Below are 16,376 nucleotides of genomic sequence, written 5' to 3' on the forward strand. Positions count from 1 at the left end.
ACCTGCGTAATGAAAAGCGTAACAACCTTCAATTCACCTGAGCCTCCTCATTATACCATCTTAATATAATGTATATGCCCGGAAGTTCATTGATATCATTATAATAGACTGAATTATAGGAATGAAATGTGCTTAGAAAGCAAATGATGAGTCACTGCGTCCTGTCAATCTTAGCTGCCCATCAAGAAAGCTCACTCCTATAAGAAAAGTATCCACCCACAGCAAATAGGGATAAAAACCCCAAAGGCTTTGTTACTGGGCCTTTTGAGCCACCCTTCTCTTGCTCAGGCCCACTTTCACATCTAGAAGTGTACTGCTGCTTTACTTTCTTGCAATAAAGCTATTCTTTTCTGTTGTACTTTGGTGTCTTGCTCAATTGTTTGTATGAGACATCAAGAACTCAGACAACGCATCGAGAGGGGAACCCCACTCTCCAGTAACACCTCCTATACTCTTGTTTCAGGGCCTTTTGCTAGCCTAAAACACCTGTCCCCCATTCACTCTCTCATTTCACTCAAATCTCTACTCAAATGTCCCTTTATCAGAGAGGCTAAGTTTGACTGCCCCATCTAAAACACATCCTCCATCATTCTCTCTCCTCTTAATGAGCTTTATTTTTCTTCATAACTCTTACCACTACTTGATACATATTTACTTGTTTATTTTCTTTCTTCATCCACTACACTATAAACTCCAAAGGCACAAGGATTTTATTTGGTCACTATTGTATTTCCAGCACCTAGAACACTACCTGGCACACTGAAGGTGGCCAATAAACATCTGTTACATGAATGGATGTTCACAAGGTGGCCAATAAACATCTGTTACATGAATGGATGTTCACCTGTCCCAATGGATGTTCACAGCCTCACATCATATTTTCTTCATGGCCTTGGTATCATTTTTCCACCCTCCAGCCTTGTAGCAGCCATTGCCTCAAAGCCATCCAGAGCATCCCTGGTTTAGGCTTCACTGGTTAAGTGGAAAAACACCTGGTTTAAAAAATCAGAAGCCTGGAACCAACACTGATAGTACTACCTTAAGAACTTCAGAGTACTCTCTGACTCAGTTTCTAAACATGCTAAAGGAACCCTGTATCTGTCCCTCACAGTGCTAGATAAAGAAAAAGGATAAAGAATTTACCTCCAACACTGCTTTAAGATCAAAAGATACCATGTACTGCATAACAAACATCATATTACACATATTTTGTTAAAAATTACAAGGCATTTTGCAGTTTGAAAACTAAAGAATTTTCCCTTTACAAATTTTCAGAGGATTTGGGGAAATGGACAAAAACAACGAAACTGATTGTCAATCAATATAGCCAAAAATTAAGTAACCAGTTACTTGACCGAACAGCTACACATTCTGGAGCACTAGAAGAATATGTAGAATATGTTAAATTTCTGAATGAGGGAGAGAAAAGACTGTTTCCAAAATATACCTAACTTTATTTCAAAGTCAAAAGTATTCAACAAGAATTCATGCCAGTGATAAACGTCCCATCAGCGCCCATGCAAGTTACAACTTTTGAGAGCATTTTATAACTGTACTTTAACCTTCTGTGTGCAGTAAGTGACTCTTGGTAAAGCTTTAGCAGTTGATAATTTTTGTAGGAAAAAAAATCTTTAGCCAGAGAACCACAATATTTCCCTCCTACTCTTACTGAGGACCCATTACTCTACGGTCTCCAGGGCTCCCAGAACCCCATGGACCAGGTGAAAGGAAAGTCATCCAGGGAACACACGTGTCCTGGCCCGCCACAGAAGTGGTAATGGCAGGTGGAACCTACCCATCAGCGAGGTCCAGGACACAGGGCAAAGGTGTCCGCAGGAAACTAGCCTAGTTCCCGGCAGCTTCTGGTCCTGGGGCCAACGACCTCCTCCCGGGACGGACCAGGCCAGACCCCTACTCTGATTTCGTTCCAGGCCTGCCCCGGGAGCTCACATCCCCGCAAACGCAGGTCCTACCTGAGCTCTTCCCCCAGCTACAGGGCTGCGGGGTGAGGCGGGAGGAGGCGTGGCCTTCCAGCTCTTCAGTCGAACTCCCTCGTGCGGTTGTTAATGACTTTCTCTCTCGGGATCCGCGCCCCGAACAAGTTCGAGTGCACTTCCGGGGTCTGCCAGAGACTGAAACGTCATTGCGCGCGCGACGGCTACAAATCCGGAAATACGCGAGGCGTGGTCGCTGGCGTGGTTCCTGGCGCTAGGTGGGCTGGGAGAGAGCCCTGCAGGAGGTTAAGAGTTGTGTTCTTTCCCTGCGGACTCTGCTCTTCCTTCCTTAACCCTTTCTTCTGAAGCGAGGGACACCCCTTCCTGGGGCCACCCTGAAGCCTCGTCCTCCAGGGTGTGTCCATGCGCCTGATTACGGGAGTGTCCATGCGCCTGATTGCCCACTCTCCCACCGTGGTTTACCCTGCATTACCCAGTTCGTTCAACTCCAGGAAAGCGAAGAGGTGGGAAAGTCGAGTTAGAAGATGAAAGTTACCTCTAAATTATGATTTAGGTAAAGTAGGAAGTTAAGGATAGGCTCCCTGATCCTACTCGCTTTTCCTATCTGCTGAATACAGGCACACCTGGGACGACATATTGCGGGTTGGGTTCCAGACTATCGCAATAAAGTGAGTCCTAATCTTTTTGTTGGCTAAGGATTTTGCCTTCAATTTCTAAAAAAAATGCAACACCTGTGAAGCGCGATAAAGCCAAGCGCAGTAAAATGGGAGGTATGCATGTACTAATAGGATAGATTGGAGACAGCTGTGGAAACCTAGAGTCACACCGCTATCGGGTTTGCTTCTAAACTCAACCTTTATGGCAAAAACCCTGATAATAAAAATGACCCACGAAAATACCCTAAATGGCTCACGAAGTACAAAATATTTAATGTTAAGCATTAAACTCTAGATCTTTATTTCTTATACAAGCTCGAATTTGAGATCTCTTAGCTATTTTAAATGTTAAAATGAAAGGAGAGTTTGTGTATAGCTCTCTGGGCTTTTAAACAATCCCAGTAAATCCAAGGGCAATTTAGTCTTCGTCTTACTTGACCGTTCAGCAGCATGTGCGCTATTAAGCACATCTTCTTTCTTGAAATTTGAAACATCCTCATTTGCTTTTTGTGAAATCGCAGTGCTCTTTTGATTCTCTTTTGCTGGATTCTTCCTTATTTCTAAATGTTAGTGTGCCCCAGAACTCTTCCCCTCTTTTTTCAACCTCATCCTCCAGGTGATCTCATCGATTCCCTTCACTGTCTTTAATATGGCATCACTATGCTGATGGCTTCCAATAACCATATCCAGTCCTGACTTCTTTGATTTTAATACTCACATATCTAACTTCTTATTCAAAATATCTACTAGGATATCTAACATACCTTTAAAACTATTATTTTCTACCTCCAAACCTATTTTGTTGTACATCTTTCCCTCTCAGTAAATGGCGCAGTGATTCTTACGATTTTTCCGATCATCCTTTGATTCCTCTACTTCTCACATTCCACATTCAATCTCAGCAAAACCTGTTGGCTGTCTTTTCAAAAGGTATCCAAATTCTCACCACCTGTACAGTTATAACTCTAGTCCTCACTGGATGCTGTAGTTGTCTTTTAATTATTCTACATGCTCGTGTTCGTGTCTACCTCCAGTCTCGTATCCAACTGACAGCTGTAGAAATCCTTTTAAAATGAAAATCAGAATTTGTTACTTTCCCATTCAAAACCTTTAAGAGCTTCCATACTCAAATAGAATAAAATCTAAAATTGTTTCCATAAGTCCACAACATTCTACATGATGTGGCCCCTCCTGCCCCCACCATGCCTCTACTGAGAAAGAGGGTAGTAAGAGATTTTGGGTGGGGGATGGGTAGCAGGGAAAACTAATCCAATAACCTTGGAGTTTGGGAAAGGTGATTGCCAGCTATCTTGCCTGGAAATACTAAAAGGTAGAACTGACTAGGGGTCCCTGTGATGATGGAGTAAAGAGAAAAACTGTCAAGTTTTGTGAACAGCTAGTAGACATGTTGGCACATGGCTGGGTGTATTAGTTCTCTAGGGCTGCCATGGGAAGTATAGTGAGTCCTCACCATCATCAATAGAATCTTGGAAACTGTAACTTTAAGCAAAATGATGTGAAATGAAACCAGTTTTACCATAGGCTAATTGATATAAATAAGAGTTAAGTTCCTGTAGCATATTTCTTGTCACAAAATGTCACCAAATATCTAAATAAAGACTCAAAACACTTCTAATATGAAATTTTGAAATAATGTGAGCTGCACATACATTTAAGAAAGGTTAATAGAAATAAGTAAAATAATTATTTTCCAACCTGCTCAATGCGACCCTATTCTAGCAGCTCAGGAAACGAGGTGGGAACCAACCCTGGACAGGACAGCATTCCATTGTAGGGCTCACACATACACCTACACCCACCATACAACCACCATAGGTTAAATGGAGACACCATTTAACCTAATGTGCACATCTTTGGGACATGGGAAGACATTGAGTACCCAGAGAAAACCCATGAAAGCATGGGGAGAATGTGCAAACTTCATATAGACAATGGCTCCTGCCAGGAATCTTTTCTTGTTTCTCATCAACTTTATAACGAAATGATGTTGAACAAAACAATGTTATTCAAAGATCTGCTATACCTCAAACTAGGTGATTACAACAGAGAGTTATTGTCTTGCAGTTCTGGAGGTTAGAAGTCTAAGACCAAGATGCAAGCAGGGTTAGATCCTTTTGAGGGCTGTGAGGGAGAATTTGTTCCAACGCTCTCTCCTACTTTCTGGTGGTTTGATGGCAATCTTTCATGCCCCCTTGTTTTGTGGATGCCTGACCCCAATCTCTGCCTTTATCTTCAAATGCCATTTTCCCTGTGTGCTGGGTTTGTGTCCAAATTTCCCCTTTTTATAGGGATACCAGTCGTATTGATTTTGGGCTCACCCCAATGACTTAATTTTAACTTGATTACCTCCCTGATGTTTTAATTTCCAAATAAGGTCATATTCTGAGGTACTGGGGTTAGTACTACAATGTATCTTCTGGAAACACAATTCAACCCATAACACTAGGGGAGAATTGTTTTTGAATAAAGGAGAGAAGGAACTACAGTAGAAAGAAAGAAGCATACCAACCAGGAGAATGAGATTGTGTGAGCAAGCCAGAAGAGATATCACATGGGAATTTTGAGATGCTGGCTGGAGCATTCATCCTATTGTAAGGGAATGGCAGTGTTGAAGTTCTTGGATTTGAGTGAATCTCCAAAAATGTACAAAAGTACTTTATGACAGAAAGCACCAGCATTTGGAAATTTGATACAGAAGGGACAATGACTTCAGTTTACAATAATAGTGATTTCTTCCCTCCATGAGCTGACTATGAAGGACCTCAAATTAAAGTGAATATGGGATATAGAGAAGAAAAAGTGGACCTCAAATTAAAATGAATGTGGGACATAGAGAAGAAAAAGTGACCCAGCTGTATTTGTGGGTCACCCCTATGCTAGGAAAGAAGATAACTTTACAGTGATTTAGAGGATTCCAACCCAACATGTGAAAAGTTTGAAACTTGGAAATTGGTCACTCTCATCCTTGCAACAAGAAAAAAGCTAAACAAACTGAAAACATCTCTTCCTACATCTCTCAGAGAATTGAGGCCACAGGGAAAACTGCTTTCCCTCCAAACTGTAGAGACAGGTGGATAAAGAGGTGCACAATTTAATGGGAGTACAAGCCAGCAGTGGGAGCTAGTATGGGTAGGAACACTTTAAAATTGTAATTAATGAATTACTGGGGGCCCAGTGTGGAATACTTTGAGTGTTAAACACTCACGGACTAGCTTGAAAGTTAAAAACTCCAAATGGTCCTAATTGTGAGGGTGGAGGGCAGGCTACTGTGAGTTTTGCCCCCAGGAGTCCTACCAGGTTGTTACCATGAAGATGGGAGAAAACTGGTCTTTGACAGTGGAGAAGAAAAGTGACCTTCAGGAAATATGTCCAGAGCTCTCTGTTTTCCTTAATAAATCTTGCCTTTAAGGGAAACTATTTTTCCAGAGCTAACCAACTAGGGATTAACCAACCTAGAGGAATGGAAATATTCAACTCTAGCCTTCAAAGTAGAGAAAAAATGGGTAACATGCAGGAACAGAAGGGTACTGTGAACAGAGAGATGAAAATGCTAAGAAAGAATAAAAAAAAAAATTAGAAATCAAAAACACTAACAAATGAAAAGCATAAACAGACTGAACACAACCAAGGAAAGAATCTAGGTTGAGGTTTCAATAGAAATCTCCAAACCTGGAATGCTGAGAGAAAAGAATGAAAAAGACAGAATAGACTATCCAAGAACTGTGGGGAAAATACACAAGGTGTAACATATGTATAATAGGAATACCAGAAGGAGGAAAAAAAAAAAAAAAGAGAAAGGAACCAAGGAACTATTTGAAGTAATAATAACTAAGTATTTTCAAAATTAAGGACCCACAAACCCACAGATCCAGAAGCTCAGAGAATTTCTAACAGGATGAACACTAAAAAACTGGGTATATATATTCAAACAGCAGAAAATAAAAGACAAAATCTTGAAAGAAGCCAGAGGTGAAAAACAAACAAACAAAATATATTTGCAAGCAATGCTTCCAATAAGAGCCTAATATCCAAAATATACAAAGAACTCATGCGACTCAATAACAACAAAAAAACAAACGATCCAATCAAAAAATGGGCAGAGGACCTGAACAGACACTTATCCCTAGAGGATATACAAATGGCCAAAAAATATATGAAAAGATGCTCAACATTGTTAGCTATTAGGGAAATGCAAGTCAAAACCACAATGAGATACCATCTTACACCTGATAGAATAGCTATAATTGAAAGAACAAGTAATAACAAATGTTGTAGAGGATGCGGAGAAAAAGGAACCCTCATACATTGCTGATGGGACTGCAAATTGGTACAGCCACTGTGAAAAACCGTATGGAGTTTCCTCAAAAACCTAAGAATTGATCTACCATATGATCCAGCAATCCCTCTACTGGGAATTTACCCCCAAAGACTTGACAACCCATATCCACAAAGATATTGCCACACTGATGTTCATAGCAGCATTATTCACAGTGGCCAGGACATGCAAGCAACCCAAGTGTCCTATGATAGATGATTGGCTAAAGAAACCGTGGCACATATATACAATGGAATATTACTCAGCCATAAGAAGAGATGAAATACTGCCATTTGTGACAACATGAATGGACCTCGAGATAATCATGCTAAGCAAAATAAGCCAGACAGAAAAAGTGGAAAATCACATGATATCACTTATATGTGGGATATAGATGTAAAAGCAACAAATGAACAGGACAAACAAACAGAGACTCAGGGACATGGACAATGTACTAGTAGTGGTTACCAGAGGGTAAGGAGTGGGGGAGGAGGGGAGAGGTAGATGGGGTAAAGGGAGTCAAATATAGGGGAGTAGAGGTAGGGTGAAGTGGGTAAAGGGGATCAAATATACAGTAGCTGAAGGAAACTGGATTTTGAGTGGTAGGCACACGATAGCATATATAGATGTCAAATTATAATGTACACCTGAAAATTATAATTGTATTAACCAATGTTACTCCAAGAAACTTAATTAAAAAAAAAAAAGAAAGAAAAACAAACAAAAACAGCCTCCCCTACAGAGAAAAAGGATAAGTATTATACTGGACTTCTCTTCAGAAACTATTCAAGAAGAGAGTGGAATGAAATATTTAAAGTGTGTCAAAAGAGAAAAACCAACCTACAATTCTGTATACAGTAACATTATTTTTCAAAGTAGAGAAGAAATATTAGACAAACAAAAATTGAGGGAAATTGTCATCAGTGGACCTGCCTTTTAAAAACTGTTAAAAGTTTTTCGAAGAGATGGAAACAATATAGGTTCGAAACTTGGACCTACATAAAGAAAGAGTTTTAGAGAAGGCCTAAGTGAAGGTAAAATAAAAGTTTTTATTTTTCTTATTTGATCTGACAGATAACACTTCAAAACACTTGTGTGATTATATCTTATAGATAAATACAGTCAATGACAGCAGTGTTATAAGGGACAAGAGGGAGGAAATGCTCTGTACTTCCACTACCCATGAAACAATGTGGTATTATTTGAAAGTGGACTTAGATAAGATGTAAATATATTTTGCAAACTCTAGGGCAAACACTTTAAAAAGTTTTTTTAAGAGTCTAATAAGCTTAGAGGGGAGAGAAAATAGAATTACAAAATGTTCAATTAAAATCAGAGAAGACAGAAAAGATTGGAAGATGGAAACGGGCAATGAATAGAAAATATTAAATTGATTTAGATCATATTGGACTTTTAAATAAGTAAAAATGAAACATTCTAAAATATGCTAATATGAAAGCCATAAAACATGCCGGCCGCTTTAGCCAGGAATAGGGAAAAATATCTGACAAAGCAGATTTGTATTATAGTAGTAGGAGAAAAATTAGGTTTTCTACTTGTTAACCTCTCCTCCAATCCAGTTCATATTCAATATAGAAGTTACATCTAAGTATCTATAAATTAGAGAAAATGTAAAGTTTAAAACATGTCAAATAATTATGTAAAAATCATATTTTCAAGGTTGTTATGATACTTCCTCATTGGAATATTAGGACTGTGTAATTCTTCAATCCCTCGGTACTTTTATTAATATTCTTTTCCACTTTATATCACAAATTGGAGCTTCTCTATTCCTGTTTCTCCACAATTACTTTTATAAGCACAAAATTTCCTCTTTTTCCTTATTCTAATCCTTTTATACACTGATATGTCTGTTGTGGGCAACCTGATTATTCCCAAATATCCTCAGAAACTTAGTCAACCTCCTAATATTCACTGAAACTTAATATATGGGATATTGAATATGGCCAATGGGCTTTTAAGATGCATTCCCACATCCTTATAATGAGCCTTCCCTCTTACACACACAATAATAATAATAAATACACACACACACACACACACACACACACACACACACACACTACATTGCTGTAATCTTAGCAGTTAGCGTACAACTATGTGATAAGTCTTATGCATTCTCCTAGCTAATCTCGGAATGTAAAGGTGGTCTTGAAGATTCCCCCAACACAGTTACACATCCTCAAATGAAAAGACAAATGATGGAGACTGACCCCAAGATGCTTCAGTGTTGGAATCCTAAGACAGGACTTTAAAGAGCTATTACGACTATGCTCAATGACATAAAGAAAAGTATACTCATACTAAACAAAAATACAGAAAATCTCAGCAGACATAAAGACTAGTTTTTAAAAAAATGAGAATTCTATTACAGAAAAATAAAATATAATTTGAGGAATCCACCAAGGGCTTAACAGCAGAATGGAGATTGTGAGGAAGAAGAGAATTGGTGAATTTGGAGATAGACAAATACAAAAATGTCATAAATATGCGCAACACAGTCAGGCTGCTTAGAACCAATAATAAAGAGAAAATCTTGAAAGCAGCCAGAAACCATGGAGGCCAGAAAAGAGTAGATCATCTTTAAAGTGCTAAAAGGAAAAAAAATTAGTCAATACAGAATTTTGTCACCTGTGAAATATCCTACAAGAATGGTGAAATAAACATTTTCATGTAATAAAAATAACAGTTTATCGCTGTACTATAAGAAATGCTAATGAAGAGCAATAAAACCAGATGGAAATTCAGATCTTCAGGAAAAAAAGAGCACCAGAAATAGAAAATATCTCAGTAAAAATAAAAGACTATTTTTTCCTTTTAATTTTGTTAAAATACATATAACTTTAAAACAAACTTAAAACATTTTCTGGTGAGATTTATTATGTCGATGTAACACAATGAAAGGTTTATTATAAAAGGTAGGCTGGGATAAGTGGTAAGTAGACCTACACATTCTAAGAAAGTTATGGATAGATGCTTTAATATCTAGAGCAAGCACTGAAAAATGCAAATAGGTATAGCTAAAAAGCCAATAATTAAAATGTATGACTACTCATAGCAGTTTTATTCATAATAGCCCCAAACTGTAAACATCCCAGGTATCAATCAGATAGGGGTATAGAAAAACAGATTTTGGTATAGTCATGTAATAGAATGATATAAAGCAAAGTATACGGAATGAAAATACAAGAAATTTCAGCAGATGTAAAAACTAGTAAAAAAAAAACAAATGAAAATCCTATTACAGAAAAATAAAATGCTGAAAACTGTAAATATCTACTCAGCAGTAGAAAGAAACAAGGCATAAATACATAAAACAACATGAATGAATCTTAAAAGTACATACTATATAATTTCATTTATGTGAAGTTCTAGAAAAGCAAAAGTAATCTGTGATGGCAAAACTAGAGCAAAAACACTAAGGATGGAGTATGCTTGGAAAATTCAGAGTTACGAGGAGACCAGGGGAGAGCGGGAGGGGAGAAAGGAAGGAAGAGTTGTAAAAGAGGTAATCATAGGGGAACAAGGGATGGGCAAAAGTAGGTGACCAGATTTGTAGGCCAGTGTTAAGACTCTTTTCTCTGAATGAAAAGAGAAGTCACTGGGGGACTTTGAATAAAGGAAAGACATGATCTGATTTTTAAAGGATCATTATGGCTGCTTTAAGAATCAACTTAAGGAGTCAGTGTAGAAGTAGGTAGACAATTTGGGAGGCTATTGCATTCATCTAGATGAACAATAGTGGTGGCTCAGATGTATAAAGAACTTAAAATGATGCTTTGTACTCAGTAAGTTTTAGCTCTTAATATTATTTAAATTTCAGATGACCAAGATAGTTTTTAGTCACTGAATTTTTTTAATGTTTAGATACCATATTTTTAATTTTCAAGAAATATTTCTTATTTTATGGTTGTTTATTTTTCATAGTAGAATGCTATTTTATGTCTGTAATAGCATCACAAAGTTATCTTTTCTTCTGTTTCCTGAACCACCTCTCTTCTTCTAAGGTTGGTTATTCTGTTTATTATGATCTTTTCCTTAATTTTATTGGTTTTCTGTAAATGTCTGGTGATCCCTGGTTTTCTGTTCATATTTTTGTGAAATGGGTTATGTTGGTTAGTACAGAGATAACTAGAATGTTTTTCTTTCCAATATTTTATCATGAAAATTTACAAGCATACAGAAGTTAAAAGAATAGTACAGTGGATACATGTATCTATCCCTACTGCCTGGATTCAGCTATTAACATTTTACTATACTTGCTTTATCACATAACTATCTGTCCATCTTCTATCAATCCATCGATTTATCTTCTTTAAAGTGCATTTCAAAGTAAATCATGACATTGGTTTTTCCCGTAGTATAAGTGAGGTATATTTTCTAAACAGGAGGAAAGAATGAGGCTCTGAGATAGTAGATAGGGCTTTTCAGAAGTCACATTTCCTTAAGGATATAGGGGTGGAAAATAGGTGAGCTAAAGTCTCCCACAGCTATCAGAATAAGAAGGGCTTCATTCTTGTGGAGGAGAATTTCCTTGCTGGCCTGACCTCCCCCACCCCCCATCCCCCAGCCCGTTTTACAACTTTATACCTTTTTCAGATGTTCAGTGTAACCTCAGGCTTTGCGAGGTGATATTTTTCTCCCACATCATGTATTTGTTGAGAAGTGACTGATTAGAAAACCCAAGTTACAGCTGTTTAAACAAGATAGAAGTTTATTTCTCATACATATAAATGCAGGCACCTCAGGACAATTTTTATGGCACCCAGTCATCAGCGATCCTGGTTTCTACCTTTTTGTGGTTCTGTCATGCTCAGTATGTATCATCTACATCTAGCCAAAGTAGCTGTTCCAGCTATTATGCTCACATTCCAGCCAGAAAGAAGAGGGAAAATGTCCTATAAGAATTTCCCAGAATTTGTTCACACTGTTTTTGTTTACATCTTACTGATTGGTGTTTAGACATAGAGTCACACATAACTACCATGCTACTAAGTACCAGGAGATTTGATCTTGCTTTTTCCAGGTGACCATGTGCTTTACAAAAACAAAAGGGAGAATGGATGTTGCTGTATAACTAGCAGTCTTTGCTTTAGGTCTCCACAACTACATTATTTCCAGAAAGACATTTTCCAGATTGCTCATTCTTTAGGGAGCCGTTCTCAGCATGTTAGCCTGGGGCAAAAGATTCCAGTCACACTATCTGAGCCCAAGGTAGTTTTATCTGTTCAATTGGCCATGTTGCACCAGAAGCGTCTCTTGGTGAAAAAAGTGCTGTGGAATCACTTTAGGGATTTTATAAGAAAATATGTACACTGTCTAAATAACCTTCTTAACCTTTTTATCTGTTTTGTGTTTGGAGTTTGCTAGAGTAAGAATTCATCTGAAGAAAGTGTTACTCTGTGGAAGTTTGAAAGCTGTTGTCAGTATTCTCTGCAGATAGTAAGTTGGACTTCACAAAAAGTTCACTTTCCTTTTATGGAACCACTGCTTCATGAGCAGGGTGAAGGTGATCCAGGCTCCGGTATTTTCAGTGCACCGCACCTAAAATAGTCTCCATTACATGAATTGGGGTCTGGGAGAAAGGGGAGCCCACGCCTCTTGCCAGGGCGTTAGCCTCAGCAAAGCTGGATGGAAAATGCTGAAATTTTCCTCCCCTGAGTAAGAAAGTTCTTAGACTGGGAGCTTGGGGGAGAGCGAATGCTGTGTTCTGGCTGCAGCCTTCAGGAGTAGAGTCTGCGTCCCCGGTTGCAGGGAGGGAGGATGGGAGGCGATTTGGTTCAAATACCACATATTCTAGCCTTTCTTACCAAATTTTCATAGGGTTTTCTGGAATAGATGTCCCTTGGATTGCTGTTTGCCTTTTGTGCTCAAAGCGTTTAATTCATTCGTTTTTAACTTTTCAGTAGGGGAGCAGGTCGGTAGAGCTGCTCATGCTGTCATGCCAGGTGTGCAGTTTTGGACATCTTGAGTCTCTTTTCATTTCTGGTTTGTTTATTTTACTTTTGAGCCCCACTCTGGTTTTCTGCTTTTTATTTGTTATGTTTCATCTATTAGTACTACATCGTTGGATTAGAGGTGATGTGTTAAAGCCTGGACTTTACCGTGCATCTTTTTTTAATTGATATATAATTGACATATAATATCACATTAGTTTCAAGTATACAACTTAATGATTTTGTATTTGTATATATTTTGAAAGGATCACCACAATAACTCTGGTTAACATATTTTATTATATATTGTTACAAATTTTTTCTTGAAATGAGAACTTTTAAGATTTGCTCTCTTAGCAACTTTCAAATATGCAATATAGTATTATTAACTATAGTCACCGTGTTGTACATTATATCCCCAGACTTATTTTAGTTTGTCCATTTTGACTGCCATCACTCATTTTGCCAACCTCCCCTCCTCCCATAGATGTGTGAGTTTATTTCCGCCCCTATAATATTTCATTGATCTATGTGCCTGTTTTTTATGCCAATATCATAATGTTTTGATTACTATAGCTTTATAATATAGTGTGAAATCAGGGAATGCGAGACCGCCAGCTTTGTACTTCTTTCTTAAGATTGCTTTGGTTATGCAAAATCTTTTGTGGTTCCATACAAATTTTAGGATTGTCTGTCTTATTTCTGTGAAAAGATACCATAGGACATTTGATAGGTTTTTCACTGAACCTGTAGATTGCTTTGGGTAGTAAGGACATTTTAACAATATTATTCTAATTCATGAGTGGAGACTCTTTCCATTTCTTTGTGTCTTCCTCAGTTTCTTTCATTAATATCTTATAGTTTTCAGTGTATGGGTCTTTCACCTTCTTGGTTAAATTTATTTCTAGATATTTTATTCTTTTTGATGCAATTGTAAATAGGATTGTTTTCTTAATATCTCTTTCCGATAGTTCATTATTAGTGTAGAGAAACACAACAGACTTTTGTATATTGATTTTGTATCCTGCAACTTTATTAAGGTGATTAGTTCTGACAGGTTTTTAGGTGCCATCTTTAGAGTTTTCTATATAAAATATCATGTTATCTGCAAATAGTGACAGCTTTACTTCTTCTTTTCCAATTTGGATGCTTTTTTTTTTTTCCTTGCAATTACTCTAGCTAGGACTTCCAATACCCTGCTGAATAAAAGTGGCAGGCGTGTGCATCCTTGTCTCGTTCCTGATCTAGAGGAAAAGATTTCACCATTGAGTCTGGCGTTAGCTGTGGGCTTGTCATATATGGTTCTTATTATGTTGACATATGTTTCCTCTGTACCACTTTATTGAGAATTTTTATCACAAGTAGATGATGAATTTTGCTGAATGCTTTTTTGCATCTACTGTGATTATATGATTTTTATCCTTCATGTTGTTAAGGTGGTCTATCGCCTTATTGTTTGGTTTGCAATTATTGAACCATGCTTGCATCCTTGGAATAAATCCCACTTGATAATGGTGTATGATCCTTTTAACGTGCTGTTAAATTCGGGTGCTAAGATTTTGTTGAGGATTTTTGCATCTGGTTCATCAAGGATATTGGCTTGTAGTTTTCGTTTCTTGCGGCATCCTTGTCTGGTTTTGATATCAGAGTAATGCTGGCCCCATAAAATGAGTTTGGAAGTATTCTCTCCTCTTCTATTTTTGGAAGAGATGGAGAAGGATTGGCATTAATTCTTCTTTGAATGTTTGATAGAATTCACCAGTGAAACCATCTGGTCCTAGATGTTTGTTTGTTGGTAAGTTTTTGATTATTAATTCAATCTCCTTACTAGCAATTGATCTGTTCAGATTTTCTATTTCTTCATGAATCAGTCTTGGCAGTTTATATGTTTCTAGGAATTTATCCATTTCTTGTAGGTTGTCCTATTTGTTGGCATATAATTGTTCATAGTAATTGTTCAAAGAAAAAAACAGATGGCACCCACCAGGCTTTGTCCCCAAGAGTATTCCAGCACTCCTCTAGATTTGTATTGTTAGATGCCTGCCCCTCAGACCAGTGTTTTAAGAGTAGCAAATGAGCCTCTTTCACATAAAGTGTGGGCAAGGTCAACTGCTTCTGAACCTGGCCCTGGGGCGACTGAATCCTAAGCGCCTGAGTCTTTTAAGAACCATTTTTTAGATCACTGTAGCCTTGTGGGTTGGTTGGACATGAGCACCATTGATCTGTAGAGTGACAGGTTTGGGGGGATCGTCTCTCAGGCGAAGATCTTAAAAGTTGGGATGCCCGATGTGGGATAAACCTTTCACTCTTTGGGGAAAATCTCTGGGTTTTGAGTTCCCTCATTATGGGTCCTTGTTCAGGGGTTAGCGTTTATGGCAAGATTGTGTCTCAGTTTCTCCTGCACACTTCATCGTAGTTTTTCCTCATTTGCCTAACAGGTAGTCATCACTCAGGTAGTTTTCAGGTTTTTCTTCAGAGGAAATTGTTCCACATGTAGCTATAGATTTGGTGTGTTTGTGGGAGGAGGTTAGGGTCAGGATCTCCCTATATTGCCATCTTGAATCGGAACCTCACTTGCATCTTTACTTAAAATTTGAGTCAGTTTTTTCACATCTCTACAACTCATTTTCTTATTATCTCAAATGGGGCTCTCAATACTGATCTCAATAATGGCTTAGAGAAGATTAAATTGTCTGCTTACAGAGATTCTGGCTCAGAATCTAGCTTATTATAGCCGATTGATAAATAGCAACGTTTTCATCTCATTCCTAGTCCAGCTCTATTTCCACTTCCCTACTGGTTCCCCCATATTGGATATTTCAGTGCCTAGATTCCAACTTGTGGTGGGTAGACTCTAGAGTGGCTCCCAACATCTTTACATCTTGGCATTCACACTGTTGTGTGATTCCTTTCCTCAAGCTTGGGTGGGATGAGTGATTTGCTTTTAACCACTAGAATTTAATAAAGGTGATGAAATGTGCATGAGTAAATGCATGTGATTATGTTACATATGATTGTAATATTGATCTTGCAAGGGAGACCTCCCTTACTGACTTTGAAGAAGTAAGAGGCTATTATTTTGGGAAGACTCACATGGCAGGAAACCTGGCCCTATGTTTGATAGCCTGCAAAGTTATGAATGTTATCAACAACGATGTGTGCTTAGAAGGAGATCCTTCCCCACTTGAGCCTTAGATGAGACCACAGCTTGACTGACACCTTCATCGCAATCTTGTAAGACCCCAAGCAGAAAATCCAGGTAAACCATGACCAGACACTTGACACACAGAGACCATAAGATAATAAATGTATGTTGTTGTAAGCTGCCAGGTTCTGATAATGTTGTTATGCAGTAATAAATAACTATTATGCATCTTTACTCATGCAAATAAATTTTACAATATTTTGAGGGAAAAGGGGTTTTACAAGTTTCTGGATTCTTTAAATTCTAGAGAAACAAAAGTTTACTGCT

General features: G+C 38.0%; 1 protein-coding gene across 6 annotated transcripts in view; it reads right to left on the minus strand.

The window, feature by feature from the left end:
- ARB2A (ARB2 cotranscriptional regulator A) overlaps positions 1 to 2,144 on the minus strand; it is a 356,272-nt gene extending 354,128 nt beyond the window's left edge. For 2 of the 6 annotated variants that reach the window (XM_039875062.1, XM_039875061.1), the window contains exon 1: positions 1,796 to 1,967. In XM_039875062.1, the coding sequence (XP_039730996.1) occupies positions 1,796 to 1,799 (4 nt within the window). In that variant the 5' untranslated portion in view covers positions 1,800 to 1,967. The other 4 variants (XM_039875063.1, XM_039875064.1, XM_039875065.1 and 1 more) reach the window with 3 other exon arrangements.
- Positions 2,145 to 16,376: the final 14,232 nt, after the last annotated feature.

Source organism: Pteropus medius, unplaced genomic scaffold, assembly GCF_902729225.1.
Source record: "Pteropus medius unplaced genomic scaffold, Ma_sr-lr_union100, whole genome shotgun sequence".
Classification (NCBI taxonomy): Eukaryota; Metazoa; Chordata; class Mammalia; order Chiroptera; family Pteropodidae; genus Pteropus; species Pteropus medius.